The sequence below is a fragment of the Pelobates fuscus genome, chromosome 6, assembly GCF_036172605.1.
Source record: "Pelobates fuscus isolate aPelFus1 chromosome 6, aPelFus1.pri, whole genome shotgun sequence".
NCBI lineage: Eukaryota > Metazoa > Chordata > Amphibia > Anura > Pelobatidae > Pelobates > Pelobates fuscus.
In genome coordinates, this window is record NC_086322.1 from 292,789,780 (window position 1) to 292,812,048 (window position 22,269).

Genomic DNA, 22,269 nt, shown 5'->3' on the forward strand with positions numbered 1-22,269 from the left:
CCCACACAGTACCCCAACCCCCCCTTCAGTACCCCTACCCCCCAGCAGTACCCCTACCCCCCCAGCAGTACCCCTACCCCCCACAGCACCCCTACCCCCACACAGCACCCCTACCCCCACACAGCACCCCTACCCCCACACAGCACCCCTACCCCCACACAGCACCCCTACCCCCACACAGCATCCCTCTCACACACGCATTACCCCTCATACACACACACATACAGCACCCCTCTCACATACACAGCACCCCCACACACACACAGCACCCCCCCACACACACACAGCACCCCCCACACACACACACAGAGCACACACACACACACAGAGCACCCCCCCCCCACACACACAGCACCCACACACACACACACACACACACAGCACACACACACACACAGCACCCCCACACACACACACACAGCACCCCCCCACACACACACACAGCACCCCCCCACACACACACACAGCACCTCCCCCACACACACACAGCACCTCCCCCACACACACACAGCACCTCCCCCACACACACACACAGCACCCCCCACACACTTACACAGCACCCCTCATACACACACACAACACCCACACACACACACACAGCACCCCCCCCACACACACACAGCACCCCTACCCCCCACAGCACCCCTACCCCCCACACAGCACCCCTACCCCCCACACAGCACCCCTACCCCCACACAGCACCCCTCTCACACACACATTACCCCTCATACACACACACAGCACCCCCCACAGCACCCCCCACACACACAGCACCCCCCACACACACACAGCACCCCCCCACACACACACACAGAGCACCCCCCCACACACACACACAGAGCACCCCCCCACACACACACAGCACCCACACACACACACACACACAGTACCCCCAAACACACACACAGCACCCCCCCACACACACAGCACCCACACACACACACACACACAGAACCTCCCCACACACACACACAGCACCCCCCACACACTTACACAGCACCCCTCATACACACACACAACACCCACACACACACACACAGCACCCCCCCCCACACACACAGCACCCCCCACACACTTACACAGCACCCCCCACACACTTACACAGCACCCCTCATACACACACACACACACACACAGCACCCCCCCCACACACAGAGCACCCCCCACACACACACACAGCACCCCCCCACACACACACACAGCACCCCCCCACACACTTACACAGCACCCCCCACACACCCACACAGAACCCCCCCCACACACAGCACCCCCACACACACACGCACCCCCCCCACACACACACACGCAATTGCCGTGTTGGCACTTGAAGGAAAAAAAAGTTGGCATGTATTGCGGTTTGGGCACTCGGGCTCAAAAAGGTTCGCCATCACTGATGTAGAACGTCCATAGGAAAGTATTGAGAAATGCTTTCCTATGGGCGTTTTTAATGCGCGCACGGCTCTGGCCGCGAATGCTCATTCGGCTCCACTCGGGAGCTGACGGAGGGGGAGGAGAGGTCACCAGCGCCGAGGGAGCCCAGCGCTGGATAAAGGTAAGTGGCTGAAGGGGGTTCTAACCCCTTCAGCCCAGCGGGAGGGGGATCCTGAGGGTGGGGGGGACCTAAGGACTATATAGTGCCAGGAAAACGAGTTTGTTTTTCTGACACTATAGTGATCCTTTAAGTGTCTCCAGCTGATCCCTGTGCAGTGTAAGGTGTGGTCACAGCTGTCAAAGTCCACGGTTTGAGTACGACTCTAGCCCAGCAAGCACACATGACGGGAGTACTCCAGAATTATGAAATTCTTCATATGGCTATGGATCTTCCTTCCCTTTACAGGTATTCGTACATTTATCCAAATACTACTTTATTTATATACTTAAAAATCCATTCATATAATTGGCTTTTAATGGACCTTATGTATTGGTGACCCGATCTTACCTTAAACCCAGGCAGTGTGCTCTCTAATGTTTGAATAGTCATAATTTACTGAATGGTAAATTACAGGTCTAAATAATCTAATTTAAAAATGAGCTGATTTGTAAATGTTTGCTGTTAGTCTAAAATTTAAAATACATTTTAAGTTCATTTGGATTTTCTTAGAATATTAGTAAATGATTTTGAGAGTGGTTTGGGCACAAACTAGGGACTTTGTCTGCTAAACCAGGACTCTTGGGAAGTATGATTGCTGTATTGTTTGAGCTAGTGTTTGTTTATTGTACATTGTTGATATACTCTGCATGAAGAAACCTTTTCAGTGACAGCCACACACCCTTCCCTTCTGGGACAAATCAGTGCATCTCACAATGGACATTGGACATGCACAACTCCTTTTCGCCTCCAACAAGAGAATCTAATTCCTGTTAATCAGCGCCAAAACCAATCTATTTGTCCAGGGAATTACGTGTTGGACTTATTCGTTCAGGCCCAGATTAACAAGAATTTGATTCATTCGTCGCAAGTGAAAAGGGTTTGTGTACAAATCTAATGGATACTTCTATCTTCTACTTAGTACAATGCATGGATCAAATTCTCTTTATTCTGCTCTGAAGTTATTTGCAAAATACACATTTATGATATTCTATGAACTAAAGATGGGAATATACACTGAACAAAATTATAAACGCAACACTTTTGTTTTTGCCCCCATTTTTCATGAGCTGAACTCAAAGATCTAAGACTTTTTCTATGTACACAAAAGGCCTATTTCTCTCAAATATTGTTCACAAATCTCCCTAAATCTGTGTTAGTGAGCACTTCTCCTTTGCCGAGATAATCCATCCACCTCACAGATGTGGCATATCAAGATGCTGATTAGACAGCATGATTATTGCACAGGTGTGCCTTAAGCTGTTCCCCAAAAATGGGGGCAAAAACAAACGTTTTTGTTAAGTGTATGTGTCGTGATTTTATTTTTTATGTTTTTTTTTTTCCTTATATACTCATGTTCAGATTTAATGGAGGTTAAAACAAACACACCGGAAACTACGAGCATGTTGGGAAAAGACGTTTTACTTGACTGTCATTTTATAAACGCTGGATCCGTCAAACTGGAAGACATAGCCGTGAAATGGACAGTAGACAGAAGAAGTCAGATTAAAACTATTTACTTGTTTGACGGAAAAACAGAACAATATCACAAGGACAGAATCACATTGGATTTGATGCGGATTGAGGAAGGCAATGCATCGATACACCTGCAGGACGTCACCCTGGAGGATGAGGGAGACTATCAGTGCACCATCTTAATCACCCCTGACGTTGGTAGCTCCACTGTCCGACTGAAAGTGGCAGGTAAATTATCATCAGTCTTAAAAGGGATACTCTCAGCACCAAAACAACTTTAGCTTAATGAAGCAGTTTTAGTGTATAGGTTATTATTATTATTTTATTATTATGTTATTATTTATATAGCGCCATCAGATTCCATAGCGCTGTACAATGGGTGGAGTAACAGACATGTAATTGTAACCAGGCAACTGGACCTACAGGAACAGAGGGGTTGAGGGCCCTGCTCAATGAGCTTACATGCTAGAGGGAGTGGGGTAAAGTGACACAAAGGGTAAAAGTAGGGATAAGAAGTAAGTTGTTAGAAAAGTATTCACTAAGGGCTTAGTAGGTAATTTTTGACAGTTATACCCCTGTAGTCTCACTGCTCAATTTTCTGGCATTTAGGAGTTAAATCACTTTTTTTGATGTGCATGCAGCCCCAGCCACACCTCCCCTGGCTGTGACACACATACCCTGCATAAAAAAATGGTTTCATTTTCGAACAGATGTGATAGCACAGTGTGTTTACTTTAGAAGATTTTCTCTCCTGCTCTGTTAATTGAATGTTAATTACACACAGGTGGCTCCTGCAGGCTCTTAACAGAGCAGGACATAATACATTATTATTTAAACAGACTGTGCAGTAAAGGAAGTTTAAACATTAGATCTCTCTTTACAGGAAGTGTGTGGAAGGCTGTGCAAGTCACATGCAGGGAGGTGTGACTAGAGCTGCATTAACAAAGTGATTTAACTCCTAAATGGCAGAGAATTGAGCAGTGAGACTGCAGGGATGATCTATACACCTAATCCATTGCATTAAGCTAATGTTGTTTTGGTGCTTATAGTGTCTCTTTAAGCATAAGCAACTAGAAACAATAATTATTGGGGAAGTAACCACCACTTTTCAGAGTATTTAGAGGACTTGTGTGCCCCCCAGTTTAACTATTTTTAATTAAAGGCAAAGAATTACTGAAACTTTGTGTCACAATATTTATTCATGAAACTAAAACGTAACAATAATTGATAAACTCTTCATCAATTATTTTAACTTGCCTTAAGCCAATATGAACCAAATGTGAATAGGCTAACCCATTAAGCCCTTATTTAATTCTTTTGGATAAACGTTTCAAAATGATCTGTCTTAAAAAAAAAAAAAAAAATATTCGCATAGACTTTAACGGTCACTTATGTAGTCAAATCATTAGATTTTTATTTTCAAACAGATTGTGATTATTTGAAACGCTTGTTCAAAGGAATTGAGATGTATAAAAATGTAAATGCAAAAAAAATAAAAAAAAATGATTTTCTAAAATTGGATAAAACACATTGCTATATCTAGAAACATTCCTATTTCGCTATCACTGAGATTATGTGAAATATTAACTGTTTCCATACCGGCCCTTTCAGATGCTCCAACTGGTTAGGACAGATGACTATAATTATATGCAACCCTGGTTTATTTAAGGCAATTTTCAAAACAGACCATTAAACCCTAAATCCCAACCCATTAATTCGAAAATATTGATACGAAGGTAGACCATCTAAGGTTGAGCATCTATCTGTCCATCCGTCCATTTATCCATCCGTCCTGGCTGGCAATTTGCCCCTTTTGCCTCAATACAAAGACTGACATTGAGTCTTTGTATTGTATCCAGTACCACGTTAGTCGCGGTGGCTGTCTAAATGAAGTCTACTTTCCCTCACAGCTCAACCTTCCGTGGCATTGGCGCCAGTGAATCCGCAACTTTCTCATGGAGAGACTAAAACATTTTTTTGCGAAGCCAGTCAGTTTTACCCACAAGACATTGAGATAATCTGGCTTTTAAAAGCACGTGGCGAAGAGGTGCCACTGACCACGAAAATCTGCACCGGGCTTCCCTCACTCATTGATAATGGTACATTCAATGTCAGCAGTCAGATATCGATGATCTTCAGTGAGGAAGACGCTGGGAGTGTCTACATCTGTGAGGTCAAACACGAGTCTCTTCTGAGGCCACTCAGAAGAAATACCACTGTACTCTTTGCAAGTAAGTACCTGTAGCACCCATTATATATTGTAATACTGTAATTTATAGCCCCCCTGGTTCAGGACCCATAATTTAGTCCTCACGAGGCTGCTTGGGTACATCATATTCATCATCAAAAATGCAAATGCCTATAACAGGGGTGCCCAAAAGGTAGATCCCCCAGATGTTTTAAAACTAAAATATCCATGATGCTTTTTTCCTCCTAAAGGCATGCAAAGCGTCATGGGACTTGTAGTTCACCAATATATGGGGATCTACCTTTTGGGCACCCCAGGTCTACAATAAGGTATTGGCACAGTCTCCCCAATCTCTGACACTTCGAATATGAAACCATTGCCCTACATAGACCCAAACCAAAGATAATAGATTTTGTAATATTATGTGTTACCAGCAGGTGGAGACAAAGACTTTATTAAATGTTAGTTGGAAAAAGGCATAAAAGTTAGTGAAGAAAATCCCTCACTCACAAAAACCATGTAGCTGCAACTCCAAAATTAAAGGAACACTATAGTCACCTAAACAACTTTAGCTAAATAAAGCAGTTTTAGTGTATAGATCGTTCCCCTGAAATTTCACTGCTCAATTCACTGTCATTTAGGAGTTAAATCACTTTGTTTCTGTTTATGCAGCCCTAGCCACACCTCCCCTGGCTATGATTGACAGAGCCTGCATGAAAAATAAACTGGTTTCACTTTCAAACAGATGTAATTTACCTTAAATAATTGTATCTCAATCTCTAAATTGAACTTTAATCACATACAGGAGGCTCTTGCAGGGTCTAGCAAGCTATTAACATAGCAGGGGATAAGAAAATCTTAATTAAACTGAACTTGCAACAAAGAAAGCCTAAATAGGGCTCTCTTTACAGGAAGTGTTTATGGAAGGCTGTGCAAGTCACATGCAGGGAGGCGTGACTAGGGTTCATAAACAAAGGGATTTAACTCCTAAATGGCAGAGGATTGAGCAGTGAGGTTGCAGGGGCATGTTCTATACACCAAAACTGCTTCATTAAGCTAAAGTTGTTTTGGTGACTATAGTGTCCCTTTAAATAAGCATGGATATACTGGTTTTCATTATACTATAGCAGTTCAATAGGTGCAATAACAGGGTTACCTTCTCGGTGCTGGAATCCTTCCAATAATCAAATTATTTTACACAGGATTAGTTTGTTGATCCACACTCATAGGCAATCCCTAAAATACATCAGGAAGAAAAGTAAAAAAAGAAGATACATATGGCAAAATACTGGAACAGCAGTCCTCATATGCTGCATTGGTCCAAGCATGTTAAAAAAAAAAAAAAAAGTTGTGAGTGAACAGAGTATAGAAAGTCCAAAACCACCGGGCTTTCTCAACTTTACCAGCAGGTGGAGACAAACAGGGTTATTCACTAAATTAACCCCTTAAGACCGCAGGACGTTCTATGCCGTCCTTATTTAGATGGCTCTAAAATCCGCAGGGCGGCATAGAACGTCCTGCGATCTTATGTACTTACCCGGTCGCCTGCGATCCCACGCCGGCGATCGCGGTATGGGGGACTTACCTGGGAGCCCAGGGAGTCCCCCTCCGTCCTCTTCGGCCCCCCAGGGCCATGTGATCGCGAGGTCCTTGCGAGTAATGACAGGTACTCCCCCTGCTGTCTGAAATTCAAATAAAATCCGTTAAAACAGTGTAAAAATAAGATTATATATACTTAGATCATATATATATTTATTGTATATATATATACACACATATACACATAAATATACATACACTGTCTACATGTATTTTAATATTAATATATACATAATTATATATATATTAATATCAAAATACACGTACAATGATATTGATTAAATATATATATAATTTTTATTATATATATATATATTTATATTATAATAAAAATAAATAAATATATAAATACGTTAAAAAATAAAATTAAAAAATAATACAAAATAAATAGATAAAAAATATATAAACATGCGTAATTTCGTTCTAACTGTATTTTAAAATTAATATATATATAGATATCAAAATACATGTAGAACGAAATAATATATATATCTATATACATAAGTATATACGTATATATCACTAAATATATACCTATATATAAATAAAAATAATAAAAAAAGTATATACATATATATGCACACATATATATATACACACCTATATATATAACAATTCTACGCATATATTTATGTAATAATTTTACATAATTAGGTCATTTTATTAATTACAATTAGCAGGACCTGCCTGACAACCCATGCTGAAACTATAGGGAATTTAATTTGCTAGCACTATATTTAACCCTGTAACTTTCCAAGACACCATAAAACCTGTACATGGGGGGTACTGTTTTACTCGGAAGACTTCGCTGAACACAAATATTAGTGTTTCAAAACAGTAAAATTTATTACCACGACGATATCGTCAGTGACAGTGACATTTTTTGCATTTTTCACACACAAATGGCACTTACACTGACGATATAATTGTTGTGATACGTTTTACTGTTTTGAAACACTAATATTTGTGTTCAGCGAAGTCTCCTGAGTATAAAAGTACCCCTCATGTACAGGTTTTATGGTGTTTTCAAAAGTTACAGAGTCAAATATAAGGTTTGCGTTTCAGTTTTTTCACATTAAAATTCGCCAGGTTGCCTTTGAGACCGTATGGTAGCCCAGGAATGAAAATTATCCCCATGATGGCATACCATTTGCAATAGTAGACAACCCAGGGTATTGCAAATAGGGTATGTTTTTTTTTTGTTTTGTTTTTTTTTTATTAGCCACTTAGTCACAAACACTGGCCAAAATTTGCGTTCAAATTAGTTTTTTGCATTTTCAAACTAACTTTAACACTAACTTTGGCCAGTGTTTGTGACCAAGTGGCTACTAAAAAAGGCTGGACATACTCCATTTGCAATACCTTGGGTTGTCTACTTTTGCAAATGGTATGCCATCATGGGGGTAATTCTTATTTCTGGGCTACCATATGGTCTCAAAGGCAACGTAACCAATCTGGCGAATTTCAATGTGAAAAAACTGAAATATGTAACATGCTATATTTGACCCTGTAACTTCCCAAAACACCATAAAACCTGTACATAGGGGGTACTGTTTTACACGTGAGACATCGCTGAATACAAATATGTGTATTGTATTGCAGTAAAAGCAAACAGTATTATGACATTCACAGTTAGAATGTCACGTAGAACTAAAACAATTTAAAAAATTCTTATTTTCTCCCATTTTTTTATATTTTTTTCATATTAAATTATGTTCCATACCTAAATATTTGATGTTAAACGAAAGCCCTGTTTCCCCTGAATAAAATGATATATAATAAGTGTGGGTGCATTTAATATGAAAGAGGTGCATTACGGTTGGACAGACATGTAGCGCAAATGCCAGGTTTTGTTTACGTTTTTTTTGGATCACAAAGGTGCTTTACTTTAAGTTTAATTAAGAATGGAGATATTTGACCCCAAGTAATTAACATATATGGACAGGGGTCAAGTCCTGGGGAATAAAGTGTGGGAACTCACCCAAGATTCACCCCCACTCCACCCAAAAAATAATATACACTTGTGTGTGTGTGTGTATATATATATATATATATATATATATATATATATATATATATATATATATATATATATATATATATATACGCGTGCACACATACATACACAGATACACACACAGACACACACACACTCACAGACACACACATACACTCATAAATTATTATTTTTTTTTCCTACCTGGAGAGCTGGCGTGGACCTGTCCCTGGGGTCCAGTGGGGCGGGCGCCTGTCTCCATATCAGATGTGGCGAGGAAGCTGTGTTCTCTCTTGAGAGGGAGCAGAGAGAACACAGCTCCCTCGCCGCGTCTAATATGTAGACAGGCGCCCGCCTGGATGGGGTCCATCAGGTGGCCATCAGGCAACCTTTTGGGGCCCCCCATGACAGGGGTACATGGGGGGGCATTTGGGGGCGGCAGTTCTTGTAAAAAAAGTGCAGGAACGCCGTTCCTACGCGTTCCTGCAGGACTCGAGCCCTGTATACGGAGTATTAACAGAGAGAAGAGGTTAAGAAGGCCCTGCTTGAACGAGCTTACTATTAATGAGGAAGGGGTTAAGACACACAAGAGCAATAAGAGCATGTCAGAGTAGGAGGAGGGACTGATGGTTAACATGCCCGTCGTGTGGAAATAATCCGGTAAAAGTGGTGGGTGGAAGAACCAATCAGTGGCAGGAGAGAGAGGGCTGGGCAATGGAAGCAAGGAAACTGATGAGGGAAATTTCATAGAGATTTCCCAATGTAAAAACACTATAGTAACTCTAAGTAAGATGTAACTCTAACACTATAGTCTATTATGGCCCTGCACGCCCCACCCCCTCACGGCAATTAAAGGGTTAAAAACCTTTAAACACCACATTCCAGCGACGAGGGACCTTGGTGCTGGCTCCATCTCTGCCTCCTCTGACATCATCGCGAGGTTGAACCTAATACACGTGCGCGGCAAGCAACGTACACACATTCAGTATTCCCAATAGGAAATCACTGAATAAATGCTTTCCTATGGGAAGGCTTAATATTTTATCATATGTTACCAGCATTTATCAGGGTTATTCACTAAAGTGAGAATTCAAGATAAATTTAAAATTTAAGGTCAAAATAGCTGAAGTGGATTGTGCTTTAATTTCAGCCACTCTGGTCTTCAATTTGAAATTCACTTTGTGTGGGGGTCTACTCGCAGGGGACGCGATTGTCTGCCAAGAACTCCCTTTCCCCCCCTTAGTGATTATAGCCCAAGTGCTGGTAGCCAGTATAGCTTTCACACCCAAACACTAGCCGAGACTTAGTGAAGTGTGAAAAAGAACTGTTTTATTGGAGTCAATGGCATGCTTTTATACCTGGGTCCCCAAATGGGGGTCACCAGGCGAACAATGGTCATTGCACAATACCTGCTGCCTAGGTGTCTGTACCTGACCAGAAGATTTTATTAGCCGCCAGACACCTCGGCACCTAATAACAGTTAGACATAATAAACAGGGTTTCCGTGCCCGCATCTCCAAGCCAGGGCAATCCCTGGATAACAATCTACGGAGCGCCCATTGTGTCCAAAATAGCGCTTGGATTGGACGTGGCTAGCCCAAGTGGTCTGAATGTCAAGTTTTGATCGGGCCTCGAGCTCGGAGTTCCAAAGTGCTGAATGGAAAGTCCTGTTCACTTTCAATTTTGTAATTTTCCGTGGGTACATTGAGCAACCTCGAGTCCTTGGTACTTTTCGATGCCTCACCACCTACTCTGTCACCCCTCCAAATAGCTCCCTGTTTGTTGGTCGCAGGACTGAGAGCGACCTCAAAGAAATTTTACTGGATCACAGCAGCTCTGCAATTCGAGTCCCAGGTGATTTGTAGATTGCTCCCAGTCAGGCTCGCCTTGCCTCTGCGAGTCTCCTCCGGGGTTTTGATGTCTCTAGGACTGCTGGATAGGATGCTCCAGCTGAGAGGCATGGTCTGGAGGTTGAATATTTGGGTGATCATTGTTCTTTTAGGAGGAGGTGATAGTTAGGAGCCATGTACAAGTCCTAAGTGACCAGGTGGTCTGTCACACGTTGAAATACAGTAACTTTTCAATACACCAAATAAACGCCCTTTAGGGAATGACTCAATGTCTAATCATCTTGAGAACCACTTTAAAATGTCATACAGAAGGTAGGATTGTAGCTACTACAATGATTCTCTCTCCTAGATTGGGGTTATTTAAGGTAATTCTTACAGTGTTTAGTTGGCCCGAAACGATTGTCATCACTCATATATTGATAGCAGCAACCTCGGTTATATCGAGATATTGGAAATATTCAACTGCTCTAAGTAAAAAAAACTTTCTCTAGTCATAAAAAATAGGAGCTATAAAATGGTCATGAGACAATCGTCTGCAATTAATGCACAATTAGGTCAAGTATGGGATTCTTGGGAAAAGAAAATGAGAGAGGCATAATAGTTAAATATGGACCATTTTTTAAGGTCAATTATTATAATATAAAAAAATATTTATGTTCATGGTACATGGTCAAAATACGAAAGTTGTAATAATGATTTGTAAATTGTAAATGTTGCTTATTTTTATATAAAAATCATTGCAAGTGAATTTGGTAAAAAAAATATATATATTTTTTTTTCTTTAAATGACAAAATTGATATGTCAATGTCATGTATGTTTGTTTTATTTCATATCAACCTGCTTTTCCCTTTTATTTTTTCCCTTTTTTCCTTAATTCTGTTACCCCCTTATTTTTTAATTGTTATTTATGATTATTATATATGATGTTTCTGTCTAAAATTGTGAAAATTTAAATAAAAAGAATTGGAAAGAATCAGATTAGTTACAAATTATAATAAAAAGAAATTACAATCTGTTCCTTCTAACTTGAATTGTTTGTAGTTCCAGAGATGATTCAGAGGGACACGGAATTCATTGTGGGAGTTGTAAGTGCCATTTTAATTACACTAGTCATCTTCCTGGGGGTCGGCATCATGTACCAAAAGCAGTTTGCAAAAGGTATTTTCCAAATATTCTATTACAGCATTATTTTTAATGTGAGTCCCACTCATATATTACCTTTAAACAACACACTTCTATTATATTACAGTAGAGGGAGGTACAGTAAGTGCAGTAGATATGCAGTGTATGTATATTTTATTTATATAGCGCTAACAGGTGTACTCAGCACTTTACAGGTTACATTACAGTAGAGGGAGGTACAGTAAGTGTAGTAGGTATACAGTGTATGTATATTTTATTTATATAGCGCTAACAGGTGTACTCAGCACTTTACAGGTTACATTACAGTAGAGGGAGGTACAGTAAGTGCAGTAGATATACAGTGTATGTATATTTTATTTATATAGTGCTAACAGGTGTACTCAGCACTTTACAGGTTACATTACAGTAGAGGGAGGTACAGTAAGTGCAGTAGGTATACAGTGTATGTATATTATATTTATATAGCGCTAACAGGTGTACTCAGCACTTTACAGGTTACATTACAGTAAGTGCAGTAGGTATACAGTGTATGTATATTTTATTTATGTAGCACTAACAGGCGTACTCAGCACTTTACAGGTTACATTACAGTAGAGGGAGGTACAGTAAGTGCAGTAGGTATACAGTGTATGTATATTATATTTATATAGTGCTAACAGGCGTACTCAGCACTTTACAGGTTACATTACAGTAGAGGGAGGTACAGTAAGTGCAGTAGATATACAGTGTATGTATATTTTATTTATATAGCGCTAACAGGTGTACTCAGCACTTTACAGGTTACATTACAGTAGAGGGAGGTACAGTAAGTGCAGTAGGTATACAGTGTATGTATATTTTATTTATATAGTGCTAACAGGTGTACTCAGCACTTTACAGGTTACATTACAGTAGAGTGAGGTACAGTAGGTATACAGTGTATGTATATTTTATTTATATAGCACTAACAGGTGTACTCAGCACTTTACAGGTTACATTACAGTAGAGTGAGGTACAGTAGGTATACAGTGTATGTATTTTTTATTTATATAGCGCTAACAGGTGTACTCAGCACTTTACAGGTTACATTACAGTAGAGGGAGGTACAGTAAGTGCAGTAGGTATACAGTGTATGTATATTTTATTTATATAGTGCTAACAGGTGTACTCAGCACTTTACAGGTTACATTACAGTAGAGTGAGGTACAGTAGGTATACAGTGTATGTATATTTTATTTATATAGCGCTAACAGGTGTACTCAGCACTTTACAGGTTACATTACAGCAGAGGGAGGTACAGTAAGTGCAGTAGGTATACAGTGTATGTATATTTTATTTATATAGCGCTAACAGGTGTACTCAGCACTTTACAGGTTACATTACAGTAGAGGGAGGTACAGTAAGTGCAGTAGATATACAGTGTATGTATATTTTATTTATATAGCGCTAACAGGTGTACTCAGCACTTTACAGGTTACATTACAGCAGAGGGAGGAGCAGTAGGTATACAGTGTATGTATATATTATTTATATAGCGCTAACAGGTACTCCGTTCCACAATAAATGTTAATATAACTGTACAGAATTCTACATTTATTTATTAGATCACACAAATACATATGTGTTAAATTTAGTGGGAAACGTAAACATAATATTAAGCATCATGGGATTTTTAAATAAATAATGACTTTTTCCAGCCTGCTCTTCTTTTTTTTATTTTACAAAAAGTGCATATTTCAATATAAATTGGCACTTTTAGAAATTAATCTTGTCACACCCCCCTGGCTATCAATCAGACAGCAGGTCCTGTTACTTCCTGCTTTGTAAAGCTCACTGGTACTTAACTCAAGAGGCAGCTATTGCCCGGAGCACCTGTCTTGCAAAGACTTATCATTGAGCTGCATTTGGAAGTCTGTGATTGGACAGCCACATAAAGTCTGGGCGGGATTAGAAGGGGAGGACTTGCAAGGACTGCAGACTAGAGATTGCAAGTTGATTTTATATGTATCCAAGTGTAAAAATGCATTTTAAATGTTTGCATGTTTCCATTGGGTCTATATTAACTAAACAGTGTTTTTTTTTTAAATTAATAAAAAAATGTAATTGGGCAGCAGAGTGTCCCTTTAAGATTTTGTATTTTTAAAATGTATTGATTTATTTTAATTTCAGCTCCACCACTAGTCTCAGATGTAATCCTGCCAGATTTTGTTCCTGCAAATGAGGCCATGAATGTGATATGCAACATAAATGGATTCCGACCCAAAATCATAAGCATTCGGTGGTACCTTCTAAATCGAAATCACGACTCAACAGGCAGAGATTCTCCAGAGGAGTCCCTTCTATCTCAGGATCTCATCAGTCAGGCTGGCCAAGCTGTGACCAAACACGGAAGCACCTATAATGTAACTTCCCAGTTGTCTTACGTCCCCACTTTGGCTGACGATGGGACCATGGTTGGTTGTGAGGTCAAACACAAAGCCTTACAGGCATCAATCCGAAAAGAGAAAAAAATAAATGTTATAGGTAAGTGTTCCTTTGGGATTGTGCACAATTTAAGAGTATAAAAAAAAATGACACGAGCGACATCAAAATCTAATTAAGACCTCAATTTAACATGAATAAGCTTCTCAAATGATTATTTTGGGATAGATTTTTTTAAATGATTTCATGTTATGAAAAATATATTAATATTTTGACATACTCTCTTGCACATTTTTTTTAATCTCCTATAGTTTAAAGGGTACTCCAGACGTGGACCCCTCGCTCACGGGGCCTACAGGGTTATGAGCTATACGTCACTGACGAGGCCCGAAAATATACATGCATTTATTCATTGGGGGTTTCAACTGACAGGGAAGGGGTTCATTTTTATTCGGATTGGGTAAAGGGGGGTGGGATTTTTTAAACTTTTTTAATAGTTATTAAAACTTTTTTTAAACTTTGTTTTTTACTTTTTAAACCTTTTTTTTTTTTTTTTTTTTACATTAGCCCGTAGCTAGCCTAACACCAATTTTCCCAATTCCCCACTAACTTCCACCCACCCCAGCTAGCTAAATATATAATTTTAAAATATTAAAATTAATTAATAAAATAAATTTAGCCCCTGGGGGTTAAAAAAAGGTTAAAAAAAAAAAAGGTCAAAAAAAAAAATCAGATGACAGTAAAATGTAGTCCCTGCCAATTGATCACTGTAGTCAATGATCATTCGACATGGAAGGGGTTAATTTTAGCAGGGGAAAGGGAGGGCGGGATTTAACTGTAACTTTATTTATTTTTTGCAGGGAGAAGATCACTGCTGATCCGTCTCCCTGCACTTCACACAGAACGCGAAAGCACAGGGAGGCAGATCAGAAGTCCCTGCAGAAAATGTGCAGCCTGTCCGAGCGATCACTGCTGCAGGGACAGTGCGATCGGGTGCTCCTGGTCTGCCTTGAATACCGAGGCAGACCGAAGGAGCCTTAACCCCGCGATCACCGCAATCGCAGCAATCTGGTGTTAACTTTAGTAAATGACAGAAATTTTTTATCAAGGGTCCTTAACGCAAGGACAAGCTTGAAGTAAAATTTCCGTCTTTGGTCGGAGAAAGGGGTTAAAGAAAAAAAAAAAAGAAAATCTTCATTAACAATATAAACTGGGGTCCCCGGAAATAGGAAAACAAATAATATATAACTTCCACGAGCAGGTTAATTTACCTTTTAATAAAAATGAATAGTTAGGGCAAATGTGTTTCACTTTTCTGACTTCCATTCATCTCTCTCACAGCGAGACCTCAAAAAAGTTACATCACAAAGTGGCCACAGATTCCTCAACTAGGCGAAGTCCTGAAACTCAGTTGTATTGTAGAAAAGTTTTACCCGAAAGAAATTACCTTAACGTGGCTGAAGAACGGGCAGATGGTGACCAACGTTACTCAGTTTGGACCTTTTCCTTCTGAAAATGACTATTACACCGTCTGGAGTCAGATGGAACATTTACTAAGGGAGAATGACGATGGGCTCACATACACTTGTCGGATAAACCACATCAGTTTGGGGAAGATTGAAGAATTGTCCTATGAAATCAACTTGAAGGGTGAGTGAAGGTTTTACATCTCTCTATTTATTTGTACAAACACACAGAATTGTTTTTGACCGGTCTGACTGAGGATTTGAGGATTTCAATGCCTGCAGATATATGTGATATATGTCACGACTATTGTAAACCATGCCTATTCTTTTCCTCAATAAAAACATAGATTAAAAAAAAAAAAGGGGGGGGGGGGTGGAAAAAATGCAAAATATTGTAATTATCTTTATTCCTATAAAAAACTGGGCAAATATCAAACTCCCCATTTAATCCTCTTTGGGGGAGTGTTTTTAATTTAAATATCCACCTCATCTCTTGCTGTAACAACCTCTTATCAAAATCTAATTTGTTGGGATCACCATTATATTCCTTTAAAAAAATGTAAAGCTAACAGGTGTTCTATAAAAACCTATCATGATGTTCCTAATATAATCTTCAATACGGGTACGTACTTGTCTCGTCGTGTTTCCCAGGCATTTAAATTTACACGGGCAAGTTAAAACATAAATGATATTGGTAATATGACAAGTTGTCCATCAATCTTCTATACTTTACCCTGTGGATATATCTTCAAATTACGTTGTCACTTTCTTTTAAAAGGTCCCCTCTATTAAACTTATACACCACTTCATAGGCTTTTTCTAAAATATCAGAGTAACGTTTTTCTAAAAATTCATTCCTAAAATCTTTGCTTTTTTTTCTCATATATAGCTGACTTCGAACAGTTTCTCCTCATTAATTGACCCTTGGGGATACTGCTCTACTATGGACTATAGCAGGGGGTAGGCAGCCTTTGGCACCCCAGATGTTGTGGACTACATCTCCCTTGATGCTTTGCCAGCATTTTGGCTGTAAGGGCATTATGGGAGATGTAGTCTAAAACATCTGGAGTGTCGAAGGTTGCCTACCCCTGGACTATAGTAACAAAAAAGGATAAAACTATTAACATCTACCTTCTTAAAAAGGTGTTGGTGTGGATACAACTGTCTAAATATAAATATTCTAATCTAAAAAAAAAGTAACATTAGTGTCACTATAGTCCACAGTTGGCTTAATCCCACAGGAATTCGAATTGAGGTGCTCATTGAAGAGACAAAAGGTCCTCCTTGAATCCCCTCCAAATTCAGAACAGGTCATCTATGAAATGGCAATAGGCAACCAGATTACACGCCCAGCCATGCCCACCATAAATATACGATTCTACCCAATAGATGTCTCTCCGCAGTGACAATGATCCATTGTGCTATGATGAGTAAGGTCTGTGGGGGAGCTATGGGCCAGTAAGGAAAACGTAACATTTTTATACTAGTATACTATTTGCATGATGAGCAGATGCCTCAGAATTTCACTGTATAAAAATTTAAGCCAGCACTATATCCTGCAGTAGCATATTGAGTTCGCATGCGGTGTGGTTCGCCTTACGTTATTCCACCAGGGAGATGAGAGACAAAAGCCTGTTATTTGTGAAGCACAGGCAGCCATATTGATCACTGGAATTTAGGTGGAGCCAGGGCTAAAGTTGCGCAAGTGTGAGCAAGATACTGCATGAGTAATGAGGGAAGCTCCAGAATGGACATTCTACAGGGAAAAGTAGGCCCCAGAAGGCTTTGCATGGAGGAAGCCTAAGGTTGAAGCCTTTCGGCAGTGGGGGAACTGGGTCAAGCATAAGACTCTGCAGGGAGACATATACAGAGCAGAGCTCTGCAGGGAGAAATATACAGAGCAAAGCTCTGCAGGGAGAAATATACAGAGCAAAGCTCTGCAGGGAGAAAGCAGAGGGCACTGGAGTGTACTGGGAACCAGAAGCACATAATTTATCAATATATTATTATTATTATTATTATTATTGCCATTTATATAGCGCCAACAGATTCCGTAGCGCTTTACAATATTTTGAGAGGGGGGATGTAACAATAAATAGGACAATTACAAGAAAACTTACAAGAACAATAGGCTGAAGAGGACCCTGCTCAAATGAGCTTACAGTCTATAGGAGGTGGGGTATTAGAGACATTAGGATAGGAGATATCAAGTAGGAGTGAAGCAGAGCTGGAGGAGAGAGCAAAGCACTGTCCCATAGGAGAGCAAGAGACAGGTATGTAAGGGAGAGATTACTCTGGGAGGCCATACGCTTTCCTGAAGAGATGGGTTTTAAGGCCCTTCTTAAATGATTGAAGACTAGGGGAGAGTCTGATGGCACTAGGCAAGTTATTCCATAGGAGAGGAGCTGCCCGTGAGAGGTCCTGCAAGCGCGAGTTGGCCGTACGGGTGCGAGCAGCGGTCAGGAGGTGGTCGCGGGCAGAGCGGAGGGTACGAGGAGGGGCATACCTCTGGATCTGTGAAGAGATATAAGAGGGGCTGGAATTGTTCAGTGCTTTGAATGTATGGGTTAGCACTTTGAATTGACTCCTATAGGATACAGGGAGCCAATGTAAGGACTGGCAGAGGGGTGAGGTGTGAGAGGACCGACTGGAGAGGAAAATCAGTCTAGCTGCAGCATTCATTACAGACTGTAGCGGGGCAATATGGCTTTTGGGGAGGCCAGTCAGGAGAGGGTTACAGTAATCCATGCGGGAAATTACTAGCGCTATATTGGATATATATCTAAACAGGGCCAGTAATAAGGGTCTGTCTACTCTAAGCAGCTCCGCTAACTGCTAATATAGTTCACCGGCCCATCTATAGATCTTCTCTCTTACTGGACACATGAACTGAATTCATACCCATAGCTCAAATACATATAATTGTATCACTTATCTTCTGACCGCTTGGTGTGAACGTTCCAACACAAACAGGACCTTTTCGGCCACATTGTGTTTAAACCCCTTAAGGACACATGACATGTGTGACATGTCATGATTCCCTTTTATTCCAGAAGTTTGGTCCTTAAGGGGTTAAAGCCACATATATTCTAGAACGTAACTCGCTGCATATGTAATCCAATGTCTATCTTCTGAGATCGTGATGTCTTCTCCTGTTATATTTCTTTGACTTCCATTTCTTTATTTTTAGGAACACCTCCCATCGTTAACTGGATTACAGCCGACCCTCAAAATCCCACCGCGGGGGAAGATCTTCAACTCAGATGCCAGATTAGTAACTTTTCTCCTACTGATTTAATAGTGGAATGGTTCAAAAATAACAATAAGCTAAACACTGGCATTTCAAACTCACCCTGCGTCGCCAGTGCGAAAGGACTCCATTCAATGTGGAGTTTTTTAAATATCGTCCCTCAAATTGAGGACAATGATAGTGTCTTTACATGCAGGGTCCAACATGTTGCTCTCAGGGAATTTGAAGAGAGAGCCTACATACTGAATATACGTTGATGTACAGATTTACGATAAGTTTTGAGGTAACATTGTAAATATATGAATTGAAATAAAATGTTATATATATAAAAAAAAACTTCCTTAACCTTTTTTCATTTTATTTTACATTTTCGATGCATGGATAGTCAAAACGTATCCTAAATTATCATTTCATAGATTTTGTAAAATCACCTGAAATTTTTATTTAAGAAGAAATGTTTGTTGTTGTCAAATACAGTTAATATTTTGCTTACTTATCCTCTATATTTATTTAACAAATATGTATGGTCTGAAAATTGAAATAAAACACCCAGAACATGGGTAAGTACCGTATATACTCGAGTATAAGTCAAGTTTTTCAGCAAATTTATTGTGCTGAAAAACCCCAACTCGACTTATACTCGAGTCAATGTCTGTATTATGGCAACTTACATTGCCATAATACAGACAAGGGGCTGTGGGGGCTGCAGAGAGCGCTTACTTACCTCTTCTGCAGCTCCTGTCAGCTCCCTTCTCCTCCGCGCCGGTCCGGTCAGCTCCCTCTGCAAGTCCCAGTGTAAGTCTCGCAAGAGCCGCGGGGTCATAGTGCGGCTCTCGCGAGACTTACACTGGGACTTGCAGAGGGAGCTGACCGGACCGGCGCGGAGGAGAAGGGAGCTGACAGGAGCTGCAGAAGAGGTAAGCGCTCTCTGCCAGCCCCCCTCCACTGAACTGCCAATGCCACTGGACCACCAGGGAGTGAGAGCTTCCCTCCCTGCCATGTATCAAGCAGGGAGGAGGAACGAAAAAAAAATATATATATATTATATATATATATATATATATATATATATATATAAATAATAATATTTATAAAATAAAAAATAATAATAAAAAATTATTAAAATAATAATAAAAAAATAAAAATAAAAATGCCCACCCCCCACCAAGGCTCTGCAACACACACACTCACACTGCACTCATACACACACACACACACACACACACTGCACTCATACACACACTGCATTCATACACACACACACTGCACTCATACTGTCAGGGTATTTATATCGGCAGACATTTTGTGCTATGATAGAAATTAAAATGTATATTGCCTAAATCACTCTGAACAGAGCAGACTCCATTTTGTTATTTTCAAGCTAACATAAGACACAAGTTTTCTATCCCTTCTGTAAAACTAACCACTTTGCCAGAGCTAAGGAATTCTTACTATATACAAACCTGTTGATAAGAAATGAGAATGGGGGATGGACAGACTGTCTAAATGCTAATGGAATATAATTAATTCTAAAACCAGACATTTATGACAGAGAAGATTAAATAATTTAATTTTACTTTCGATATTGTATAAGATTCCCATTGTAAGAGAAAGGGGTCATACTTAGTTATAACTGTCATATTAGAAATCATAGCAGAATTTGCCAGACACATAGTCTGAAGAAAGCCCAAAGAAACTCTTGAACGGACAGAAAACTTAAGTTATAGACAACCATAAAGATAAGGTAAATGACGTCAAAATAGCCACCAGGAAAAGTTAACTCTTTCCTGGATAGGAATGTTTAGTGGGACGAGACTGCCCTCTATAGACCAAATACTTAAATTGCTATCTGGAAGGTAACCACACCTCCAGTTTTCTATTGGTCTATCACCTAGTGACGAACAGATAATTTTTCCCTTTAAAAGTTAAGACAAAGGGAAGAGGGGGATGCAAAGGAAGCAAGAAAGTAAGCAAAGAAGCAAAGGGCTAAGCAGTCGGGGGAAGGAGTCAGAGGAAGCAGTCGGAAGCAGGCTAAGTCAGGAGACAGAGAAAGAGACCCATGACATTCAAATTCCTGAGAATACCTGAGAACATCTGATGAGAACATCTCTTTAACTGGTAATTATATTGGTTTATCATGATATATGACTGGATAAATCACGATCAGATTTCGATATTTAGAAATCTTAGTTACTAAATAATATATGGTTATAACATCCCAATCTGCAGATGGGAAATTAATAATTATGTATTAATGTGACATATCACATGTTAGCATATCGTGATATTTATCAAGGTGTATTGATTTGCTCTAAAATAAGATAAAATATCTGTTTAGGCAAGTTAAGATTATGCTTATAGAATTTGATAGATTTCTCTTATTGGATGGTTCCAGGAAATGACTAATGAGCTGGTTTAAATGTTATTTTATTTAAAATCACATGAGAATAGGTCTTAATTACCTAGGAGGTCTAGCCAGCATTGAAAGGGTTATTCTAACTGTCAGCTAAAGTTTTATGGCTTTAAGCTGCTAGCTCTGTGTGTGAAACTTCACTTTAGTTCTCTGTGAAGCCCATCATAAATCTTTTTTGACAATTGCTATGTTAACCAGTGAAATGTATTGCCATTTGTATTGCATACTCATGTTATACTGAATATTCATTGATTATTATCACGCATTTATTATTATTTAATTTGTCACAATAAATTGTATCTATAACAAATTGTGATTTTATTTATATGGAATACATTTCACTTACACGATAACGATCTTTGGGATCTGAGAATTGAAATAGTGGGCAATTCTCAACTGTTTACTATTATTATCCCATAAATATCCCCACAATACACACACACACTGCATTCATACACACACACACTGCACTCATACACACACACACTGCACTTATACACACACACACACACTGCACTTATACACACACACACTGCACTCATACACACACACTGCACTCACACACACACACACACACACACACACACTGCACTCATACACACTGCACTCATACACACACTGCATTCATACACACACACTGCACTCATACACACACACTGCATTCATACACACACACTGCACTCATACACACACACTGCATACATACACACACTGCATACATACACACACTGCATTCATTATATACACACCCTGTAAATAAATATTCAATTAATATAATTTTTTTAGAATCTAATTTTATTTAGAAATTTACCAGTAGCTGCTGCATTTCCCACCCATACTTATACTCGAGTCAATAAGTTTTCCCATTTTTGGGGGGTAAAATTAGGGGCCTCGGCTTA

At 39.7% G+C, this 22,269-nt stretch overlaps 1 protein-coding gene across 1 annotated transcript; it reads left to right on the forward strand.

Moving 5' to 3' along the window:
- Positions 1-1,747: 1,747 nt before the first annotated feature.
- LOC134566204 (immunoglobulin gamma-1 heavy chain-like) lies at positions 1,748-19,214 on the forward strand. Its single transcript, XM_063425912.1, has 7 exons — positions 1,748-1,837; positions 2,951-3,292; positions 4,975-5,295; positions 11,731-11,856; positions 13,990-14,343; positions 15,583-15,891; positions 18,898-19,214. Exons 1-7 carry the CDS (start codon positions 1,795-1,797, stop codon positions 19,212-19,214), a joined length of 1,812 nt encoding a protein of 603 aa, XP_063281982.1. The 5' UTR covers positions 1,748-1,794.
- The last annotated feature ends 3,055 nt before the right edge of the window (positions 19,215-22,269 follow it).